General features: G+C 38.8%; 1 protein-coding gene across 4 annotated transcripts in view; it reads left to right on the forward strand.

Annotated features, from left to right (window-relative positions):
• The window catches only part of AFF2 (ALF transcription elongation factor 2), a 495,327-nt gene that overhangs the window by 395,565 nt on the left and 74,017 nt on the right, over positions 1-25,745 (forward strand). For all 4 annotated transcript variants that reach the window (XM_045384048.3, XM_005594770.5, XM_015443919.4 and 1 more), the window contains one exon: positions 14,845-14,882. In XM_045384048.3, the coding sequence (XP_045239983.2) occupies positions 14,845-14,882 (38 nt within the window). The remainder of the gene's footprint in view (positions 1-14,844; positions 14,883-25,745) is intronic.

A 25,745-nucleotide genomic window follows, 5' to 3' on the forward strand; every position in this document is an offset into this window, starting at 1 on the left:
ATGAGTCCAGAATGGGGGAATTATAATATATAAATTAAAGATGCCAAATGGTCAGCCATAGAGACTCATGATCATAAGAAAACATTTTTAACAGAAGATTTTACCTTCGAATGACTCTTTAAAGTAAGAGATATATAATCATACATGTGCATGGCTTCAATGAAGAAGCAATAGTGATTGCAGCCTGAAAATACCTGTTAAAACTTTGTATTTTCTCTCCAGTCCTCTACTGCATTTGACTTTCTTGGTTGGGACTATTTGGACAGCAGACATATCCATGCTGTGTTCTAAGGTGGTGGGACAATGCTGGGACAGTGTAGGAGAATATGTGAGATTATAGCTATATAGTCACACAGACATGGCTTTGAATTCTAGCTCTGCCACTCTCAAACTGGTTGACCTTGGGCAAAGATCTAAGTACCTACAAAATAGAGGTAAAAATAGGACGTTCTTCATTGGGTCATACTGGGGATTCAACGATTAGGTGAATCAATACAGGCAAAAGCACCTGACACTATGCTTAGCACATGGTAATTACTCACCACTTTAAGTGATAATAATTATCATAATTATGAGTGCTACTAATGATCTATAAAGCTTCATATTCTTTGAGATGCTACATATATTTACTTTCCCTTTTCTTGTAAGGAATGGGATGTTAAAGACAGCTGTTGGGTTATCTATCCTGTATATGGCAAACTTGAATGAAAATGTTCTGTCATCCTAAAGTTGATTAGCTGTGTGCCTGGCCATGAGTAATTTTAACTGTAGATATTAAGAACATAGCTTTTGGAATAAAGAAGCCTGGGGTTTAATCCCAGGCCTCAAATACTAGCTATATTGCATTGGGAAAGTTGTTTAACATCTCTAAGTCTCATATCTCTTACCAGTAAACTGGAATAAACCAGCCTTGTCTGACTCATAGGAGTATTGTAAGGATCAAGTGAAGACAGTGTATAAGAAAATGCTTTGAATTACACAATAGGTGGTTACTCTTCCTTGTGGTCCTTTTAAACATTAACTGGCAGCCCTCTCTTTAGGATCCATAAGGAAATAGACACAGCCCTTCATTTTGGCCTAGGTATCCATAGGGATCTGCTAGGAACTGCGTTGCATGTCTTAACTGGCCCCCAAAGGCAGCCATTGGATATGAATGACCTTAACTTTCCTCTAAGCCCTGATAGAGATCCCAGGACGAAAGGTTAGGTTGCCAATGATCTGCACCAAGTCCTCCAGGAAATTATGTGTCTCTAAAAGAGTTTTTCTTCCAATGATTGGCATGGGTGGAGAGTTGATTCATACCCTTCTATTGCAGTTCTTACCGTCTCTTTCTGAGCTCATGTTATGCCCTAGAGAAAGGCTTGAAGGCTCTTCTAGGATGCTGTACTCATCTTGGCTCTCTCTCAGGAGCTATCCCTGAATGGGAGATAAATAACTATTTGAAGTTGACATTGAACTTTGCAAACATCCAGAACAGTGTTGGAATTAGACGTAGTGCTATGTACTTAGTGTCTGAATAAACATATGTGGTGCAATGTATTTTTTAAATTTGATATCAATGGCATGGTTGAAATTTGGGGGCCACATGGTGTCCATTACCCGACTGACTGCATTTTTTACTTCTCAGCTGCCATCATAGTGGCATCATAGATATAAAATCCAGCCCTGGCCTTCCCCATGAAACACTTATTGAATTGCCATTTTCAAGTCAGTCCTCCAGGGCAGGCAGAGATGGCCACTGGGGTTTGGCTAGGGAGTGGCCTGACCCAGGAGGACAGACGTTTTGGGAGTGGGAATATGTTATGTTCTCTGTATCTCTGTATGCCCCTGCCTCATACCACTAAACCTCTGGTTTTTCTTTTTTGTCAGTTTTTCTTTTCATTTTTCTCGGGGTTAAAGGAACCCCTGAAAATTAGGAGTTAAACCTGGAATCAATTTTCATTTACAGCTGAGAAGCAGTTATTGATGCTCTGCTTGCAGTTCAATAAAAGATCTAAAGATATAGACCTTGTGCTTCTCTTTCAATATAAGTAGCCTAATCAGTCTCAAATTTTTTTTAACAAAGAAATTGTATCGACAGGTTTATTAAAATCGCTGTCTTTAAAGTTTTAAACTATCGGCAATTTGACTTATTCCAAAGGCTTCTAGAATGTGTGGCAGGCAAACTCCAAAGCTCCCTCCAGCACATGCTCTTAGAGCCAGGTAAACATCTGCTTAATATTTAATTGAGCGATATTATGATGTCTGATTTCCACAGCCCTAAACATGTAGTCTGGTGTCCACAGGTAGCAGGATGGCTTGTGATGCCTGGGTTCTGAAACCTAGTTAGATCTGGGCCTGGCTGTCTCATGCTGCAGTTATCTCACATTGGCATTAGAAACAGCAGACTTTAGAAATCTAAAAGCCATAAAAGAGATGGGTCTTGTTAGAAATTTCCTTTAGGGCATTATAACATTAATAACATCTTATTAATATGAATTAGATTGAAATATTAGATGACTTCATTTAGCACAGTTAGTAAGTTCAGAAAACGTTTGATATGACTGAAAATGTTCAATTAGTGACCAGGTTCACTGAAAGACTCTACATAAAGCTTGGAGTAGTATGCTAGTGCTTTAAAAACAGAACTGAACCATTAAAATTTTATTTGAACACAAAACATTCTAATGTGTTGTGTCTGGGCACATGATCATGAGTAGCTCCCGTGTACCCAATTTTATTTAACCTCATCTTATTTTTTTTTCTGCCAAAGAAGTATCCTGGTATTCTGTGAAATATTCACTTAATTGAAAGCATATTAATTACTGGAGATGTATGGACTTTCCAACTAGACACTAGTCGTAGAGTTGCACCTTAAGCATATGAGCATTTACAGAAAACAATGATCTTCTTAGATCTTCCTCTCCACTTCATAGTTTTTGTTTGTTTGTTTTTTGTTTTTTGTTTTTTAATCTTCAGATTACTAATTACCTAACACAAAAAAAGTTACTTTTAATCTAGTTTCTTGATTTTGGTCTTATATTTGGTCCATTTTGATTTGTTTGTTGTTTGGTGGTGGTTATGGTTATGGTGGTTGTTCTTGTTGAGCGAGCTTACTGGCCTGGTTGCTATTTGAGAATTTCAAATGAAATTATTACATAGCCACTGAAGACCTGAACATTCTGGCAGCTTTGGGATGTGTTCCTGATACCTGTGATGCACACCACTGAACTTTCAGAACCTAGTAGCCACATTAAATTGAAAATCTGCATTTATGTTTTAAGTTTGCTAATGAAAAAGATGCAATAAATTTTACCCCTGCTATCATCTGGCTCTTTTGAAGTTGGTGTGCTGTAGAGAATATATTAGTTGTGACAACAGATACTCTTCCCTGCTGTAATCAGTCCTATTTTGTAGCCACAGTTCTCCCTCATCATACTGAACAAGTTGTTACCTCCCCGAGGTTTCTCTGCATTTCCATTTACTTTGTTATCAGCAGAAAGGCTGGGGAAAGCCTCTTTGGTAATGACATCGATACGACACACACAGCAAGAGAGGTCAGCCTGTCAGAGCTCTAGAAAGAGCAGATGGATTAGGATGAAACTGGGTGCAAAATAACTTTGATAGAGTCTTTTAATGTAAACAGTTTATCTGTCATTGCCTTTCATTGAAATCCATCACAGAATGATAGCATTTGGCCCGTTAAGGTTACAGAATGTAGCTGAATAAAATCTATACATTGTCATACTCAAACTGTCCACCAATTAGAGAATGAGAGGACATTTTAATTTATTCATTAAAGACAGGAAAGTAAACAGGGTTACATATAAGGTTAATAGAATAACATTGGCCTTCATATTCCCAAGATTGTATTTCCCATTTGGCTATGTTAGCACAGAGACTAGATTAATAAGAAACTGCTTAGGGCTTATATGATGTGGTTTTTAAAATGCTTGAGACAAGTCTGTGACTGTTTAGAAACCTGTGTGCTGAATTTTTTTTATTACAATTACGTCTTCTCCTTTAGTACCAATTTTTTTGACTTGTAAATCTATATATAATAGAATGCTTTGAGCATACAGAGATGCACAGAAGTGTAATGTTTTTACGTATTGTGCTTATCACATGGTCAGTAATGACCAAATGCTGGTTAATGTCTAATACACTTTATGAATTATCCAACTATGAGCATTTCAGTTGCAAAGCCAATAGCTGTTTTGCTTAGCTTAGCACTTTTCCACAATGACCTTAAGTCAAACACTGGTGAGGATATGTTGCTTGCCCCAATATCCAAACAGAAACTAAAATGGATATGATCTGTCATTTCAAAATATATAATGTTCATGTATGACAGGGATGACCACAGCCTTTTCACCCACAAAGAGCACACAGCACATATATGGTTCTGTAAAGAGTGTGGCAGTGAGAGTATCAGCCACCTCTGGAAAGCTGGGGACCACTAAGCACAGATTTCAGTTGAAGTGCCTGGAGAAACAGTCGTCATCATGTTGCCCTTTCTGGGCTGGAGGAAGTGGCTAGACATCATTGGTCCTTTCTTCACTCAAACCCCACCCCCTGTTTGGTCCCAGCACGTTCTTTTTCTTAAGTCTCTTCATCACCCTAATTAGGGTCCTAATCCATTCTTGCAACCTGGAAGTTTCACTCTGGAGTCATTCGTAAGTAAGTCCCAGAAAATGCAACATGTGTGCCTAACTTCATTGGTAGTTTCCAAGCCTTGAGTTTAACCAGGGTTCTGGAATATACCTAGAACAGCATGCACATCTCAAGCAAAAGTTATATAATGAAACACTTGGCCACTTTGAAAAAGTAAGATTTTGAAATTTATATTCTTACTTGAAAAATTTACTGGGGCTTCGGTTTAGGGCTCAAGAATGCTTAACTCTGCCCCATCCCCGCCAGATATCTGCCATCTGCTAAAAAAGTCACCAGGCAGGCTGCAAACACCAAGGACCTTGCTCTGCATGGAAAACTGAATTGATATTTTCTTAAGCAGCTATATTTACTTTTATGTTTATTTATCAAGAGCAAAGAGCGTAAGCATTGTTAAATTTGAGATAAACCAATCCAACATTAACCATTCAAAATACAGGTGGGTGGGCAGAAAAAAGAAACAAAACTTTCCAAAATGTATGGGGCCACATAACTTATATTTCACACAGCAAAAATTTCATAGGAGTCTTTAGAACATTTTACTAAAAATGTATAAACTTGCTAAAGCTGATTTCTTGTTAATGGAGGCCGACTAAGGCTTCATATTTAGCCCTGAATCATATATATATGTGTGTGTCTTTCTCAAAAAAACTAAAAATAAAACTACTATATGATCCAACAGTCTCACTACTGGGTAGTTTTCCAAAGTAAAGAAAATCAGTATATTAAAGGAATACTTGCACCACCATGTTTATTGCTGCATAAGTCACAATAGCTAAGATATGGAATCAATCTAAATGTTCATCAACAGATAAATGGTTAAAATGTGATATATATACACATTGTGTAAACTGTGATATATATGTATATACACACATTGTGTAAAATGTGATATATATGTATATATATGCATATATATATACACACACACACACACACACATATACACAAAATTGATTATTATTTAGCCATAAAAGAGCATAAAATCCTGTCATTTCTGGCAACATTGCTGCAAAAGCAAGTAGGGCTTTAGTTCGTCCCCCTCCTGTGGAGTCTGCACTCTGGATTCATGCCCTTCCCTGAGTTCTGGCCAGATTTCTCAATGGGTTCAAATTGTTACAAAGTTCAGCTGGAGGTTTCCTTCTCGCTGTAGCCTTTTCCGAGTGCCTCTGGCAGCCCTCCTAAAGGACCCCTGTGAGGCAAGGTGGAAATTGCTTACTGGGGGGCCCAGCAAGCTCACAGGGCTTTTCCCACTGCTTCCTCTACCCTTCCTCTACCCCTGTATTTTGCTAGCAGGGGTACTGTGCTTACAATAAAAATGGCTTGGGTATGGTTCCATAAAGTAGTAGGGATACAGGGAACCAACTTACAATTGGCAACATTAAATTCACGCAGACAATGAGGGCAAGAGATAGTGTACAGACCAAATGTGTTAATACCCATGTAATTTTATTTGAATATTGACATAAGTGACACCCACCCACCACCTTAAACACACACATATAAATGAAGTCTGCAATAACATCCTTTTGTCTTATTGACAAGTATGGCCATGCTACTATATGACTGTATTTGTGGTGTTCTGGCTGTGAACAGTGTACTCTGTGAGTGTGTGTGTGTGTGTGTGTGTGTGTGTGTGTGTAAGACAGGGAGGGGGAGGGGGGAGAGAGAGAGATACAGAGATACCAAGACGAATGGAAATTCTGTGCATTACTAATTGGCACACCACTGCCCTCACCTATGGATGTCTGTTCCAATTCCATATGCTCTGTTATGTTCCTCTGTGAAGAAAGTAGTGCAATGGTGCTTGTGATAATTCCTCAGAAAAGTGGAAGAACCTGGCCTCTTATATCCTCATTTGCCCTCTTCTTCTCCCCTCTGTATCTTCTCACCTCTCCTGCCCAACCATTCTTACCTAATATTTCTTCTCCCAGCTCTCACTTGGAGCAGAATCACAGCATGAGCCCAGGTTCTTAAAGACAGCGATTAGGTTCCCCTTCGAGCCTCTGAGCCACGAGCCTGCCTGGTAACGTGGAGAAAACTTTATAGTGGGTGAGAGCATCCCTATGACCAGGCATGTCCCAGAATCCCCGAGTCTAGCCTTCAGAATCCTCTGGGCATAAGCATGGACTCGAGGGTCATTAAGTCTTAGTAAGTCTCTATTCCTCTTTACTGCATCTGCCGAGAAACACCATGCTAGGTATAACTCCTTAGCTCAGAGGAGCAGATGTGTTATGAAATGAGGGGGAAGGAAACTATCCTGAAAAGAGAACAATCTGTTTGGGAGATGATGTTAATTCAGCTTCCCTCAGGAGCCGTGAAAACACTGATTTTGTACCATTAAGTCTTCACAGTGTGACCATGAAACTGTCCTCAGCAACTTTTCTGTTTTAATATATTTGTGTAAATCCTGATGTAGTTTCACAACTGTTACAATTGAGGCTTCAAAAGATGAAGGAGAAGACATCTCAAGTAGACAAATTAGACTCTGTGGCACAACTCTTTATTGGCAGTGTGCATGCCTGCAGATAATGGCAGCAGCTATCTTCCAACCCAGCAAGATTCTCCTTCTCAGTCTATAACTAATGGTGAACAGATACAGTATTTGGAGAGAGGCTTCCATGTGTTTCAGCTTTTTTGGCAGAAAGTGAAGAAAATTCCACATTTTTTCTGATAAAACATATTGTCCCTTCCAGCCAGAGCAGAAGTAGTGTTTCCTGAGAGGCTCCCTTCCTGAATGATGATAGGATAGACCTGATAATACTACCAGGACATGCTACAGAACCTGGTTTTCCTGACTATAGTTAGAAATAGACTGAGGGAAAATTGAGTACATTAGACAATTAGTTGCTATTTTTTGCCTCCTAGTCCAGACTATTTTGAGTTGTTAGCACAGAAATAGCAATGCTGTCTGTGGTCGAAGAGACATACTGGTTTGATCTGCCATGTTCTTGTGTTCATTATTTCTCTTTTGATTAACAAGAAAGTAACTCCCTAACTTCCTGGTTCTCCCTCATTGTGTCCATCTTCCTTATTGTATCCACATTTATCTTCCCAAATCAAGTCAGACTCTATCCAATTTCTGTTTAAAATTCCTTCCCTTGAACCCTACATTCTCCATTGTATACTACAGACTTTATGTAATAAAGGGCAAACACCATTGTTGCCAAGAACATTGTTGCCAAAGTCCTTCACTCAATATTCAATCACACATATATATATATGATTCAGGGCTAAATATGAAGCCTTAGTCCACTTCATGTATTTATATATATATATATATATATATGAGAGAAAAAATGAGAAAAAAATACATATCCATATATATTATATATATTATTTTATATATTATATATCCATATATAAATATATATATTTATATATACATATGGAGGTAATCCTTTTAGATATATGTGAAATACTCCTGTGTGTGTATTAAAATATAGAATACCAGACCTTAAAATGACCATAGAGAGTTTTTACTCCAGCCTTCTCATTTTCTCAATAAGAAAACTGAGATACTAACAGTCAGTTAGTATTTAGTATATAAATAAAAATGAATGCAGTCTCATCACCCAGAGTATAATGTGTTCCAAAGGGACAAGAAGCCTGATCACACTAGTAGGTTAAAGATAAAGGTGTATTATCAGTATTTCCTGCCAATTAGGTTTTTGAATACATAATTGAGCACCTACTATATACTAATAATACACTTCCCATTTCTTCTGGTTATGCATGGTAGGGAGAAAACCTCTATTAGGCATTGATTGTCTCTCACTAAAAGACACATGTCATTTTGCGAGGTGTGCCCCCTTAGCATCAGAGGCAAGAGGGCTCAGATTGGTTAGGGGAAAGAAAATTGAATTTTCAAACCCACAAACCCCAGGGGAACAGAGTGACCAAGTGCCACTTACATTGGGCCTCCTGACTGGGGAAAAATAAACACCTCAAAGCAATACTGAAGTGCTTGCCTGGCATCTCCATTTTTACTCCACTTAGAGAATGATTAGTGTCAACAGATGACTTTTGTGGGTGAAACATGCTTCTTCACCAAAGACAGTACATTTTTCATTAAGTTACAATAAACCAAACCTTAGTTATAAAGGAAATTTCCAACTGACAAATGGATCTTGCTAAAGGATTTTCTATCCAGCAACATAGCCAGAGTGAAGGGAGCAATTCTTTATGGAATGCAGGCACTGCTGAATGCTGTTATCACATCATCTTTGGGCTGGATGCTCACAAAACTCTGGCTGCCAAGTTAGTGAAATGTGCATGCAGGTACAAGTAGTACCTGCTATTCAGTGGCTGTTTAACTGGCTGTGGCAGGGTCTTGAATGGCAATGTGAGTGAAATTGATACTTACTCAATAAGCAATGGGAAGCCATGAAGGATTATGACAATGAGAGCAATGTGATCAAAGTGGAGCCTTAGGAAGATTCATCTTGCAGTAGAACATAAAATGGATTTAGAATAGGGAGACCAGTAGAGAAGTGAGGTGGCAGTGGCCACAGTCCTGGTGAGAGGCAATACAAATCAAGTTAGCAGTAGTTGCAGGAAGAGTGAGGAAGGCACAGGTAGCTACAAGCTTTCTTCCAGAAAGTGGGATGGGAAATTCACCCTGTGAATGCTGCTCCATACTCCCTCCTCTTTGGAGTGTAAACAAGAGCCTTACATTCAGTTGCTGGATGAATTTAGATGCACATCAGCCTGGAGCTCAGCTCTTCCTCCAGAGGCTTATTTTTTCCCTCCATACAGAGCTTAGTGTCATCTGGCACATTTTCATGCCCAGAGCATAATGTCCAGGCCTATGAGTTTGCCTAGTCATTCCTCATTCATTTATCTCATCAATGTTCAAGTGACTATTAAGTGCAAGACATAGTTCTATCCACTTAGAACAAATTTTCCCCAACCTCTGTCTGTCAAAAGTATATTCCTGCCCTTGTTATGTATAGCAAAGACCTATTTCGTTGATTATCAGAAAAGAATGAATGAAGTTAAAATGTGGAAAGCCTAGTGATCTAAAGATAGGTAACATGTTTTTGCTTCCTAGTGGTTCAAAGTTCAAATACAGGATATTTTCATGCACGTTTTCAGGCATGCATAATAATGGTTAGTGTTTTCCTAAAGATTACAATCCCTGTATGACAAGTCAGAAATTCAGGCACCCAGGTGTTGTAAAATCTTGAGTGACATTTTGTCCTCTTAATCTGCCACCCTTGGCTGTGTGTGCTTAATGCCAGCTGAAACCCCAGCCTACAGGATACATTGTCTTTTGCTATTTTACTCATTCCAGTGAAATCTATTTAAATGCTGTAATTAAGCAATTCATTTTTATATTTAAGCAAGTGCTGTCAGTATATGTCTCTTCAATTGTTTTAGCCAGTTCTGTTGGTATTGACTTTAGACCATCTGAATACCCTAATGATGAGTTCATTTGTTAATAGAAGAGTTTCTCTACTGAACTTAGGCAATCGATGCAATTTACCAATACATGCTGCTAAGTTAGAGTATGGCTGTGTCTCACAGAACAATCATGTGAAAAAAAATTAAATCCAAAACAAAACAAAGAAACACAAAATCAATGCAATTAATTGTTTTTCTGTCTTTTTCCATATTGTTGAATACCCAGTTATTTGAAATTATCTGAACAATTGGCTTTTCCCTTTTGATTAAGAAATGTAAAAACCCAGTTTGGATGTATCTGCTAGTAGAAAGTAAGGAAAATGCATATGAAATATAAATGCAAAAGGAATATAGAACAATACTAATAAAATCACACTTTATGCTTGACTGACAGTATTATTATTGATTATGGAAAAAACCAATACCTGAGTCCACTGCCACAATATCTCTAGGCCATCCAAATGTTCGCTTTGACAGTCTCAACATACAGGAAACATATTGCATTAGATTTGTTTTCTGTAAAAGGAGGGGGATAATGTCATAAGTTTGACTGTAACTGTTCAAAGCATGCTTCTTATAACCCCCAAAATATTCTCTACATTTTCTATAAATATAGTATACATGTCTATTGGACTAGAATAACAATTAATGGAGTATAATCTCTGGGACAGAATTACCTTGCTAAAGAATTTTGAAGAAGTGTTATCATTATATAGCAAACAGCTGGCAAGTTTTCTAAGCATCTTTTATGTCACATTTTATCCCTAAGGAAATATGATATCGTGTATGCCATGTGGATGGGACTCAAGAGATAGCAACAGTCTTTCCTTCCTTCATTCTTTCTACCTATTTTTTTGTAATAGCGCTATGTTATATGGTTTATGTAATTCAATATGGTTCCTGGGTTACCTGAGCTTTAGTGCCGCACAAGGATTATCTATATAAAAGAAAGACGGGGTTCTTATTTTCAGGAACATAGGTTCAGTGAGTGAGCAACTCTGAGCCTATCTGTAGCCACATCATCCCTCCAAAGGAAATAAATTTGCTGATAATGAGAAAGGAGTCATCTCAGAAATCCTCCTTGGAATCAGAGAAGTTCCTTCTTCCTTGCATTTAATTTCTCAAGATACCCCATGACAGAGGTGGCCCATGTAGAATAGGAGCTTCAGGGCTTCCCCATCCTCAGGGTCCAACGTTAATAAAGAAGTAAAGAGCCTCTTTGATGGAGTGAAGTGTGGAAGGAGGGGCTACTGAAGGAGAGATCAACTGGAAAATACGGAATCATCCTAGGCTTCCTTGGAAACACAGAGAGAGAGAAAAGAGAGAAAGACAAATAGAGAAAAAGAGAGGTCTGTAGAATCTAAACATATCAAAGTCTTCTGTGAATAGCACTTTCCAGACAGAAGCATTCTATTCACTCCAGAACCACTACTGATGTGGAGAGTAGAAGATAGTGGTTCCTATAATCCTCATTGGAATAACTACATAGGTTTCATACCGCAACATGGCCTCTACTCAGTAAGCCCATAAACTGTCTGGCTGTAAAAATCTACGCATGAACACCTGTGTAGAAAGAAGTCACAATCAAGATGCACTGCATTTACATATCATATTGCAACTTCCAGAGCACTGTTGTCGACGTTGGCTACTCACAACCACCCTTGCTGTAGAAAAGGCAGAAATTATTATCTTCATTTTTAAAATGAAGAAACTGATGCTCAAAGGTGTTTAGTACTTGCCAATAGGGTAAGTGGCAAAGCTGGGACTAGAATCCAGGTTTTTAACATTTCTGGCACAGCACTCTCTCCACGCTAGCCTATTACCTCACATCACACCATACTGGAGTACATTCTCTAACATTTTAATTTCTTTTATGGTTTTTTCTTATACTAGAGCTTCCTCAATTGTGAGATAAGTATCATGATAGGGAACCATGGCAAAAAAAAATAAGGAGAATATAGGTTTTTAAAAGCATATAGACGTTATAAATTAAAGCAACATAACTGTTAACTCTCCAGCCTCCATTTTCCAATCAGTTTAAATTACTTTAATGTATGTTTTTAAACTTAAAATTAGCTGCAATCCCAATATGTAACTGTCTTGATGTTTGGTGAATTGTGCTATGTCATTTCCTTTTAATTTTCCTCCTTTTGCAGTGTGTCTCACATTCTGGCATGTGTATCCAGAACTTGCGATTGTCTTCTTATGTCCCATCATTTCAAAAGAGAAATTATCTCTTTGTGTATCTTGTAGAATAATTCACATATCATTTGCACATAAATAATTCACTTAAATTTTTTTCCTCAAAGTCTCTTAATATAATAATTCCTCATAGCATGCCTAAAACAACATCAAATTACAGTGAAAGCAAAGTAACAAATTGCGAGCTTTTTCTCATATGGCGAGGTTCTCTGCCATCATTTACTCCACCGTCATTTACTTGCCATCATTTACTTGAGAGATTCAAGGTGATGAGCACACAAGAGGATGACATGAGGATATCTGACTAGAGCTGTTGGGACATCAGAATAATAGCAAGTTAATTTCCAAAGAAAGGAGAATCTTTCAACATAGACATTTTCGATCAATAGCCAGGCAACCCAGAAAAAATAATTTAAAGGAAGTTATTTTCCTATGTTGGCTCTATAAAAATATGAATGTTTCAAAGAAACTGGCCTCAAACATGATCATCTTCCTCCTGATCAGAGAAAAATAACTGGGTCTAATTGGCAATTCCAAAGCATAGAGCAGAAAGGATATTTTCACAAAACATGCCTCCGAATCAAAGGGAGGTTAAGCAATGTCACTTTGATTTTTCCCTCTTCCTGTCTCCTGCCAGTGGCAGGCTCATCCTATCACATCCAGCATGCTTTAAAAGGAAACCACTTGAACACAGCACCCAATACTTTGTGATAACCTAAGTCTTCTAGAACAGACTTATCTGGAGTCTAAGGGATTGAAAAAAGTGGATTCATGTGATTTCCACAGTGACATGTCTTCAGCCTACTGCTATATCTTATTACAAACCAGCCAGACTTGGGAGACAAAAGGGTGTTTTTAAAAAAAGGCAGATGTGAGTGTGCATGTGTGTGCAGACTGGGTCCTGCTGCTGTAGGAAAGGTGTGTGCCAGTCCCCACTTCTTGCCAGCACCTTCTCTCTCTTTGTTCTTCTGACATGGGAGAATCTGCAGGATGAGTGAGGTTCGCATCCTCTGTACATGGACTGCAAATGAACAGGTTTTCATATCCAAGATACATGTGACAGATGAGTTGGGCCAGCCAGACACATATTTCTTGTTTTCTCATTTTCACCTCTTACCTCATTCCTTAGCTTTTTTCCTATTCTAGCACTTGCCAAAATTCAACCTCAGGCACAGACGGTGAGAAAATGATTTTTGCCTACCAAGCCAAAGAAAGTGCCCAAATATTAATGGTTATTTATCTAGAAACAGAACCTGAGACTTAATAAATGGAAGCATGGATTTCCAGCACTAACATCTAAACTTTGGAAGTGTTTTATTCAGTTGTTATGCATAGAGGGTTTCAGTGTGTCGAATATCACTTGTCACCCAGAATGTCAAGTCCAGAGTTAGATTACATGTTGTCTCTGCTAAAAGTGGTTGCCTCTGTATTCTAATTTACAGCAGTATTCTCTTCTCTCTTCTCTGTAGCCCTTACCCACCTCCAAGATTCACAAATATAAAGGTCCCCAAACAGATACTTTTGTAAAGGATCTGAACAACCCTGAGGTTGTCAAATGGCTGCTTCAATGCTCTTTTTATCAAACGTAGCGTCTGTAGCCTGAAAAAGTCTACGAGAGTACAAGTTTGGTTCTGATTACATAATTATGCTACAGAAATATGAAAAAAAACCATCACTGATACCCTCCAGGTGCTTAAACAGTTTGATAGACTGTAGCCACTCTGCCATCAGCACCCCCAGCTGTGTTGCTTAGCAACATTTTAATTCCAAAAGAATCGAAGGAGATGAAATCCCTGTGGAGAAGGAAACAGAAATAAGAGGGCTGTTGACAGATGATCTGAGTTGTTTCTTCTAATATACTGTGAAGATCACTAGCTCTTTTCATGAATGATAAATGGACTGTACACAGATCAATGGGTTCAGTGCTAAACTGGAACCAGGCTCCATGTCTAAGGCAATGCAGGCCGAGAGGCCCGGGGATTTCCTCATTTCTATGATTTGGTGTGTATTTTCTTAATGATCCACGGGAGGAGATTGATCTCAGTATTCAGTCATTCCTTGTCCTTTTGTGGTGTAGGCTAATAAAAATGATTTTGGAAATGGACACTTGACTTTCTATCATGGTGGAAGTGTGGCCAGGTGTCAGCAGCAGTGCTAGGGTGAGCAGTTCCCTACCACAAATCTAAAAATCCAAGATATGCCCACGACCATTCCGTCTGCATCTGTTTCCCCAACCTGTCATTACAACACAATCAGGTCCAAACAGGGTAAGATTAGAGTGAAAGGTGGGAAGAGAAGGACCCTAGTTGTGCACCCAGAAGTCCACTTTTATGGTCCCTGATGAACTTTCTAGGCAGCCTTCACAAGGCCTGCCTGTATTGGAAAGCTGCACTTGGACAGGTAACTGTGTTTCCCAGGAGAAGAAAATTGCTTTCTGAGTCTCCAGTCTGCTTATCTACAGCACCCTGTTTCGATTAGCTCCTTATGTTTCTGAAGAGCATTTTATATTGCTTATTGTTTTGGTAGCTAGTTGCAATGATTATGCCTGCTAATATTGTCTAATTGCATTTTTTCTTCTCTTTACAGGCTGTTGAAAAGGCAAAACCTAGGAATAATCCTGTGAAGTAAGTTATTATTTTTATTAGTTGCAAATGTTAATTTTAATGGACTCGATGCATGTGAAAAAATAAGGTCATAAAAGAGACCTTGGATTTTGAGTTAATCTCTATTCATGACAATTTAAAGACAAAAACAAAACAAGCCAAAAAAAATCCTCCAATGAGCAGGGACCAGCTTATATTTTTTCCTGTGTTCCTGATGAAGAAATGCTCCAAGTTGTACCCAGTTTACATAAATTAATATGTGCAATCCATGAATAGCTGCCAAATTCTATTATAATCATATTCAATACATAGTACTTCAAGCCTTTGGGTTTTGCACATGCTAAAAAGATTACATTTTTAATTGCAAACCTTGGACCTATGACAGAGACATAAATGACTGAAAGTGTGCCAAGTGATTTCCAGCCACGTGGGGAAGTTTGGCACCTTGGCATCAAGGCCTCAATACTCAGTTAATGAAAAGCTCATAAAATATACGTAACCGAAGGCTTTTCTTTTTTTGTTTTAGCTAACAGAAAGCAACTCCCAAGGCATTTTATGAGATACTCTTAAATCATAAACAAGCTACACAGACCTCCTTTAAATATAGTACGTCTTAGACATCCCTGTCTCTTCCAGAAGGGAGACTTTCAAATTAAGAAGGATGACTGTCGTGTCATTTGGGTTTGTAACATCTGATTGCAGTGTTACAATGCATGCTAGCCCTGCCAGCTCTGTGGCTGAGGGAGGACTTTCTCTATTTGCTGGGTTATTATAGGTCTGGTAGTATCACATCTCGAGGAACTATGTGTTAATTTATTTCGGCTGACTTCCATTATATTGATACCAAATACAGAAATGGAGAGTACATTGATTTTTAAGTTTCTGGGAGAATGGATCAGCTAATGCCAATGACAAGAAGCCTGCTTATGTTTTGTATAATAAAATAACTAACTTTTCCAGGGCACCAGGGTAGCATTTAGCATACCATTAAATCCAAGCCCTAGTACGTTTTTCCAAAAGGTGTTGTGTACTTTGCTTTTAAGTTTCATTTTTCTTAGGCCAAAGAATATTTCCTATCAGGCTCTGTAACGTCTAGAGGGATATCCGTAGTCTGGAGATATATTATGTTGTAGTCCTGTGGAAGTATTTGTAGTAGCTCAGGTTTTGTCAAATTGTGCAGTTGGGGTTGAAATCTTCTCTGCAGACTGATTTCTTTTCCATCTGAATGCCCTAAAGGCTCCTCCACTGTGAGCCTGTGGCTGGCAAGCTCGGAGAATTAGAGGTGGTGCTAATGAGGCCAGGGTCAGGGCTTGTGTCCCTGGGTGGGCGATTAGTGATCTTCTTTCCTGCAGTTCAACTGCACTCCTCCCTCCAGTCCACCTGCATGCAGATATGTGCCCCAGGTCACAAGGCATGGGGCTAGGGCTGGAGGAATGTAAATCGAGGCCCTCAATGGCAAATGTGTCCAAGCTCCAGCCCTCCCAATAGGAAGTGATTCCCAAGCTGCATTTTTGCATGCATAGAATAGCCCATCGGCAGTGTTTGGGGTTGCATTTAATTCTATTCTAATGGCCTAGAAGCGGGAACCTGTTTTCTCTTTGCTACTTGTGAGAATTTGACCCTACAGTAATTGTATTTTTATGAGTTCGTATTAATTCACAGTGCAGACTCTATCTAATGTCTAGCTTTCTGAGGAATGTTATAAAAAGAAGGAAGGGAAACTAGAAGTCACAGGATTATTGAGTTTTGTGCTTTAAATATATTTGAAAATCCGCTTAGTAATAAACCTAAGTCACAACCAACTGGTAGGTGTTTAGAATTGTCTTCTAATTAAATAAGATACTGTTCTCAGGATGAGTTTGGGTTCATGATACCAAACTCAGCACTTGAAGAAGGAGACTTCCTCAAGACCTCAGCTCAGAAACAAAAACTCCACAGCAAGGTTCAGTTGCTCTGCCTGACAGGAAAACGCAGTCAAAGTTTTTAAAAAGTTTTATATATAATAGTCCTTTTGCCATTTCTGATGACATCAAAGGCACCCCTCCCGAGGAAATCTCAACTGCACAACCCTACTATGCCCCAATTCAGCAGGAAGCAGTTAGAGCAGTCGTCGGCCAACCTCCCCAACAGCACTTGGGTTTTCCTGTTGAGAGGGGGGACTGAGAGACAGGACTAGCTGGATTTCCTAGGCCAATTAAGAATTCCTAAACCTAGTTGGGGAAGGTGACCACACCCTCCTTTAAACATGGGGCTTCTAACTCAGCTCACACCTGACCAATCAGGTAGTAAAGAGAGCTCACTAAAATACCAATTAGGCTAAAAACAGGAGGTAAAGAAATAATCAAATCATCTATCGCCTGAGAGCACAGGGGGAGGCACAATGATCAGGATATAAACCCAGGCATTCGAGCCGGATCAGGCAACCCCCCTTTGGGTCCCCTCCCATTGTATGGGAGCTCTATTTTCACTCCATAAAATCTTGCAACTGCACACTCTTCTGGTCCGTGTTTGTTCCGGCTTGAGCTGAGCTTTTGCTCACCATCCACCACTGCTGAATGCTGCCAATGCAGACCCGCCCTTGACTTCCACCCCTCCGGATCTGGCAGGGTGTCTACTGCGCTCCTGATTCAGCGAGGCGCCCATTGCCACTCCTGATTGGGCTAAAGGCTTGCCATTGTTCCTGCACAGTTAAGTGCCTGGGTTCGTCCTAATCAAGTTGAACACCAGTTGCTGGGTTCCATGGTTCTCTTCCATGACCCACAGCTTCTAATAGAGCTATTGCACTCACCACATGGCCCAAGATTCCATTCCTTGGAATCCATGAGGCCAAGAACCCCAGGTCAGAGAACAAAAGGCCTGCCCTATCTTGGGAGTGGCCACCACTATCTTGGGAGCTCGAGGAACAAAGCCCCCCCGGTAACACTAGAGAATTTCAGTTACACACAATGCACTGGAACCCCAAATAGAGTAAATGTTCAATACATGTTTTCTGAATGAATAAGTAAACAAATTGGACATATCCCAGAAAACAGGGATTCTTCCAGGAAAATAGGTTTATTTCAGGAACCTAGCCTGCAGGCTTGATAAGGCTGGTGGCGCTCTTCTAGTAGAGTGTCACCATCATGTCAAAATACAGTACATAATATGTATGGTACCTAACCAAGTGGTCCAGTCCCTGTTATTCTTGACTCATGGCACATGGAAAAATGTTCCTCCATTGCTCTGGTTATTTCTAGCTGTTTTGTTTCTGACCAGTTCCTTGTTTCATCTCATATCAAGAAGTAACATTTGATTGTCTTTTTGAGAATACAATGAAAATTGTGTACAGTTTTACTGGAAAACAGAGGCCCAACGGCATCATTTACAATTCAAGTATGAACACAAATTGGGTGTGGTTTCATATAGCCCTTTGGTGTGGAGTTTGGCAAATGGTTGAAAAAAAATCAAAAGAAGAACATTTCTTGACATGTGCAAATTATATGAAATTCAAATTTCAGTAGTATAAATAAAGTTTTATTGGAACACAGCCACACTCATTCATTTCCATATTGTCTGTGACTGCTTTTGTGTTACAATGGCAGAGTTGAGTAGTTGTGACATAAAATGTATGTAGCCTACAAAGCTGTACACTTTTACCATCTGGTCCCTTATAGAAAGTTTGTGGACTCCTGTTCTAGTTGGTGAGGTAGAAAAAAGCATTAAGCTTTTTTGTGATGCTGAAGGTTAAACTATCAATCCTTTCTCCTTTGGCCTTTAAAACAATAAGTAGATATTTACTGAGCCCTTATTGTGTGTTTAGGACTTTCCAGGGTTGATATGCCACTTAATTCTCATTCAGAGCAAACAGACTCGCTCTTCACTCACTACCTTTGAAAATCATATGGACATGAGATCCATTGACAGGGCATTGATGCCTCAGAAACCAATGAACATATAGAACACATATCTAGAGCATACTGCTAGTCTTCCAAACTGTGTGTAGATGGATTTATAGAAAAGATCATATGAATTTTCTAAAATTCTGTCACTTCCACATCTAACTAAGGTCAAATTAGCTTTCAGTTATGGTGATGGTAAATAAACTCATTAGTACATGGCTAATAAGTTTCTAAAAGTTTCGCCTCCCTCCCCCTATTTCTTAACCACTTATTCAATTTATTTTTAATATTTTCATGGTTGTAAGCTGCTTCTTTCATTGCTATAGGGAGACTCTGATATACAGTAATTATGCTCCATTTAAAAAGGAAATTAAATATATGCCTAGTCAATGTAAGCACATAATGTACCTGGATACACTAATGCCATTTCCTTGAAACATTAAATACTACCTCTGAAGGTAAGACTCAAACATGAGTGTTCTTAAGATCAGTGATCAGGACAAGAGAAATCTGGTGTATTTCTCACTATAGTGGAACCTTACTGGTATCAGAGTTTGATTAGTATGTTCAAATTATAGCTCCTTAATGTGTCAGAAAGACTTTCACTTGTATTTTAATGCTCTGCAGCAGTCATCTCCAAGATTTCATTGTGACAGTAAGGCCTGAGAGATCTACAGATTTCTTCCACCATATGTGACTTATCACATATATATTTTTTCAAAAACACATTTCTGTTATTAAGACATATGTGATAGTACATTTCTGAAAATGTGAATTGCTTTTGGCTAAAATCCATGCACTAATAAGTTGAGTTGAATCTAACCAATGTTGACATCTGTTACCAAAAGAGAGAGAGAAAGAAACAGAGAGAGCATGCACACACTGTTGTCAACCATAAAATTCTTCCCTGCTTTTACACTTTAACAACATTAAACAATGTGATGGTTGTCTTTCACAATTCAGGATCAGAATCCACTCTGTGTAGGAAATTACAGTTTTTTTAGGACCTGGTTCATTATAGATATGTTGCTTTCATTAGTGAAAATGACAAATAGCCACAAAAATTTTCCTGACTATGATATTTGCACATTATTCACTTATTCACCTGATGAATATTTATTTAGGTTCTACAACATTCTGGGAACTGTGATATATGCTGAGGGAATTAAAAGTAAATCTGAGATAGGTCCTACCCTTGAGGAGTTTAGAGTCCAGCAGAAAAGATAAAATCGGTTTGTAAAAAATTAAGCACAAGATATATAGGGAGAGAAATGTTTGTTAAATGGGGAACAGATAAATTACAGGGAGGCTCTAAGAACAAAAAATGTTTCTAGTTAACACCATCAAAGATGGAAGAGACAATGGGGAAGGAGAAAGCATTTGCACCAGGATTTTAAGGACTGCTGGTTTGCAACACTGGTGCTGGCAAGGGAAAGCAAGGAGCCCAGGATGCCTGATGGGGTGCAGGCAGTGAAAGACCAGGTTGGAAACCAAGGCTGAGTAGAAATGGTAGCTTAGGGCCCCTCAGAGCTCATCGAAATGAAAGAGATTCACATGGTAGAGTCAAATGGCATTAAAGAGCTCTTCACTTGGTACTGAATGTGAATTATCAACCAGTCCCCTAATTATTAAACACAAAGAGTTGATAGACCGGGGTTCTAGTCTTAAATCTGATATTAGTTTGTAGTATGAAATTGCATGTGTCACCTCCTTGTTATAGGCCTCAGCTAGATTATTTATATGGACATTCCACTTCTTTAAAAAAGCCAAAGCCTGGAAGTCTGTTTTATGATTATACTCATTTTAGAACAATATTAGCCCTGTTAGTTTGATGTAGATTCATGCATGCACATAAATTATATATATATTTGTGTGTGTGTGTGTGTGTGTGTATAATGCATCTATATTTAACTCCACAAACACACACGTGCACAAACACATAATGCCTTTCCCCACCATTTTCACCTTTTACATTTGTGGAATAAAGGACAAGAAGCCACATCATTAGAGTTTATCTTAGGTAGAAAATAAGTGTGGCTCCAAAGACACTGGGCAAAGCCTTTGAAATGGCCCCCTCGGATCAAAGGTAATTTTGCATTTGGAGTCCATATCTCTTATGTTGTTCTTGTATATATGCACATCACAGACATGCAGAATGTCAGTCAATTAAGTCACCATTCTGAATGATAAGGCAGTGGAATCTGATTTGTGTTCTGCCAAACAAATTTTGTGGGATTGTCTCCTTTAGACAAAAGGCTCCAGCACCAAGAAGTTTTGGCATCTTCTATCATATCCCTTTCCTGGAGCATCACTGTGCACATTCACATAATGTAGGCTCAGAGAAGGAGTTCTGTTTAGCTTTGTCTTACCTAAGGATTCCCAAATGTGTTTGACCAGAGGATATCTTTGTCTGGCAGGGCAAATGTTTCATGAAACACAGAATTGAGTGTTGTTGCTAACAGTAAAGTGGCTTCATTCCATTTAAAAATGTTCGATTCTACATTTGTTGGCAAGATCACAGAGAAAAGGGAACACATACACTGCTGGTGGGAGTGTAAATTAGTTCAGCTATTGTGGAAAGTAATGTGGCAAATCCTCAAAGAACTTAAAACAGAATTACTATTCGACCCAACAATCCCATTTTTGGGTATATAACCAAAGGAATATAAATCATTCTACCATAGAGACATATGCGCATGTATGTTCATCGCAGCACTATTGACAATAGCAAATACATGGAATCAACCTAAATCCCCATCCATGGAAGACTGGGTAAAGAAAATATGGTGTATATACACCATGGAATACTATGCAGCCATAAAAATGAATGAAATTATGTAGTTTCCAACAACATGGATGGAGCTGGAGGCCATTATCCTAAGCAAAGTAATGCAGGAACAGAAAACCAAATACTGCATAATTTTTTAAAATTTTACTTCAAGTTCTGGGATACATGTGCAGAACGTGCAGGTTTGTTACATAGGTGTACGTATGCCATGGTCATTTGCTGCACATATTGACTCATCCTCTAGGTTCCCTCCCCTAGCCCTCCACCCCCATCAGGCCCTGGTGTATGTGTTCCCCTCCCTGTGTCCATGTGTTCTCATTGTTCAACTCCCACTTATGAGTGAGAACATGAATACTGCATATTTTTAGTGGGAGCTAAACAACGAGAACAATGGACAATACGAAAGGAACAACAGACACCTGGGCCTATTTCAGGTTGGAGGGTGGGAGGAGGGAGAGGATTAGAAAAAAATACCTACCAGATACTATGCTTATTACCTGAGTGATGAAATAATCTGTAAATCCAACCCCCATTACATGCAGTTTACCTATATAACAAACCTGCACATGTACCCCTGAACCTAAAATAAAAGTTTTCTAAAAAAAGAAAATGAATTGACTGTAAATGCTTAGATTTATTTCTGGGTTCTCTATTCTGTCATTCTTCTGTGTGGCTCCTATGTCTCTTTCACAGTGTGTTACTGTAAGTTATTTTTATGAATTGTAAATGCCCTGAGACACAGTCCTCGATGAGGGTATAGGAAATTTTGGGGTGGGTTCCACTGAGTGAGATACATGGAGCTAAGTAGTCCCCAGTGAACTTCCTCAGATCAGTGGGCAAAATGCCCAGTCCACTCATTTCAGGATAATGAAGCACCCTCAACAATGTGCTTCCTACGTCCTCCCCAGACCTCTAGTCAATCTCTAACTGGCTCTAGGCAATTTAAGGACAATTAATGGAAAGATACCAATAACATCTCTCTCTAAACAGCTGCATAAAATAAATTGGGCTCTTTCTGTTGTTCAGATAGACACAATTGGATGCAACAGGTTCCAGCAATCATTCTCACAGCTAATGAAATTTGCACAAATTTCTGGACACCTTTCTTTTCATTGGTATTTGCATTTGTACCATCTAGGCAATCTCAGAAGAGAAAACTGAGACCCAAAGAGCAAACTGCCCAGAACCTCAAGTTTCCAGGAACTCTTCAGTTTTTACCAACTCCCTCTCAGGACACACATGTCCACTTTCAATGCCTAGAAATGTGTTATTGGTTTTTTCAGTTGTATTATATAACTTTATTTAACAATTTATTTTCTTAGAACATGACACCAAATGTGTCAAAAATTAATGAATCATCATATTTGCGGGCTCTTTAACAATTATGCCAACTTCAATTATATAAAATTTATATCTGTAAGGATAAGTTTCTTCAAAACTTCAAACACATTAGTTGCCAAATTACCATCACTCGTCATTCCAAAAGTTTTATGAGAACCTTTTCTCTTTAGGTGTTAAATTAATACCCTAATAACCACAGGGATAAAATAGAAAGCACTCATTTATTGGTGAATCTGATGGACCTCGACTAAGCTGGCAAATGTGGAATTAAACCATTTAAAAGGGAACTAAACCATGTTACTTTTAGTATCAACATTCATAAAATACTGCCTGGTCCATGTGTTAGTTTCTAATTCTGTCCTTCTTAGTGTTTGCTGTTTAGACAAGAAGGGACAACGCTGTTTAATCTGCCCACACAAATCAGCTCAGTTTTGGGTACATAAGAGTTACACCTAGAATTTTACTTCAATATTGCCATGTAGTGATCTTTCAGTAGTCAAAAATTTAGAGTCACATAGCTAACCTGCTAGAATTCAAGCAAGCCACACATTTGCTCTTTTAACTAACAATAATGATGTCCCTACTATGTGCCAGACACAGTGATAGAGAGATTAGTTAAGTAAGATCTCTACTGTGAGAGTCCCCACACACTGGTAGGGAAAGACAAAGCCATTACACTACAGAATAGGTCATTTTTGTATGATTGAAGCATGTGCAGCATTGTGTAGGGCAGAGATGAAGGAGGGAGCAACTGCTGAGAGTGAGCTCTCCCTGTCTCAGCAGGAGTCCCCCAGTGAACAGTGGGGAGAGGCCATTCAAGAGAGCAGAACAACACTTTCAAAAGGCACTAAGAGAAGAAAGCAGATGCTGTGTTGTGAGCAATGTCTGGTACTTAGAGGCAGCTTGGGGCAGGGGGGTATTTTTCACAGTAGCAGAAAATACCAAGTGTGTGAGTTGCAGAATAGAAAAGAAAGGAAAGGGTTGTTGCATGTGCCAGTATACCTAAAACATCACACTGCCAAATATTAATACTTGGGCCCTATTTTTGGTATTAGGAGGAGAGCAATGCAGTGTGGGTGAAAGTAACAAAGTGCTGGAAAGGATTCTTTTATTCTAGAAAGTTAAAGGTTAGAGTTAGGGAGAGATTATAAGGTGCTCTTTTTAAACTGTTTGCAAAGAAACAGACATATCAAATTCTGATTATATCTAGCTAATCTTTCTCTGTGGACTTTTATGTAAATCTCAGCTCATATAGAGTTCCTATAAGCATTCAGCTGTTCCCTTGTAGCTTCATGAACCCTTGATTATTTCTTGCATTTTTCAAAATGTTTGTTTCATACAGTTCCTTTCACATTACTCAAATGTCTAGGCTACACTAAGATATAGTATTTTAGGCATGACACAAAACACTATTATTTTAGCTTCAGTTTCTGAATTCACTTCACAGACATAAAATTTCTTTCTGAATGTGTTTTTGTCAGCCCAAAACATAAGCACAGTAGGGCTATTTTTATTTGTAGGGAAATGATGCATGCCCCCATGGTGACTATATACAGGGCTCCAAACAGTAAATCAGTCCTCTGTCGACCACAGAATGTGTTCAGAGTCAAGAGCCCGAGGTAATAAGTTATTATTCAGTTGACTACTAGTTTGGGGGGACTGAGAACTATAGAAATGACTCATTTTGGCCAGGGACTCAAATAGGAAACAAATAGTATCTGCTTTCTGAAAGCTTTTGCCTAAATCAACAGGAATTAACTAGAGAGCCATCATTGGGGGGGAAAAAAAAGTATATCATTCTTCCACAGGAAAGTGTTTTTATTTGTAGAATTTACAGCATAGGGGTATGTTATATGTCATTATAATCCAGTTTTTATATGCACATGTGTTTATATACTCTATATCAGCATACCTTCATGCACCATGGTAATTTAAATCCAAGACAGAATTGTTCCCCTTGTTGGGGCAGGCAGAGGCAGCCATAAATAAAAGAAGGTCTCGAATCTTTCTCTCAATTCTCATTCCTTTTCCAATTTGTTTACTGCCTTCTGCACCTCTCAGCACCATACTGTCACAACAAGTGGGTCCCAAGTACTTAGGGAAAGTGTTTCAGAAAACTGTTGTGGCTTATATTCCTCCGTGGAAGCCTGGCAAAGGGAGCTCAGGGCAGCCAGAGAGCTCATTCGTACTCATTCATGTTTGCGTTATCAAAGGCTGCAGTGTGGTTGCTGGGGATCTGCTAAGAATAGCATCTACATCTAAAATTACAACTTATTCATCTCTCTCACAAACTGGAGATGTGTGTAACTTCCAACACTGGCTAGGTGAAAGTTTAACTTGACTCAAACCATGTTGCAAGGGTTGAATAGCAAATTAGACATGTTAGAAAACTTGTTTTAAATATATATGTGGATGTGTATATACACTTTCTACATACACATTGTACACTCACATATAATTCAAGCTTCACCTATTTCCAAACAGGGATGTAACATAATTGAAACAAGATTGTAGAGGAGAATGTTTAAAAAAAACCCAGAAGAACCTATTTCCAAACACTACAGAAACATCTGTTTACATATGTGATGGAACTAGAAAAAGCTATGTGTTTTTAAAATCAACACCCAAATGAGGGCCGCCCTACAATGACAGAGCAGAGCACAGCTGTGCCCTTCCTGCAATGATGCTGTTGTGGTGCACAGCCCGTTGGGAGATCCCCTTGGAGAGTGCAGTCAAACCATGCATGAGGTTCTTCTCCTGGTCTTAGTGATAGGTGATAGACTTTTGAATGTGGTTTTCACTTTTAAAAACTAATCTAAGATGGTGATTCGGAGCCATGGATGTTGAAAAGCAGTTGTAAATCAAAGCAGTTAATGT

This window comes from Macaca fascicularis, chromosome X, assembly GCF_037993035.2.
Source record: "Macaca fascicularis isolate 582-1 chromosome X, T2T-MFA8v1.1".
NCBI lineage: Eukaryota > Metazoa > Chordata > Mammalia > Primates > Cercopithecidae > Macaca > Macaca fascicularis.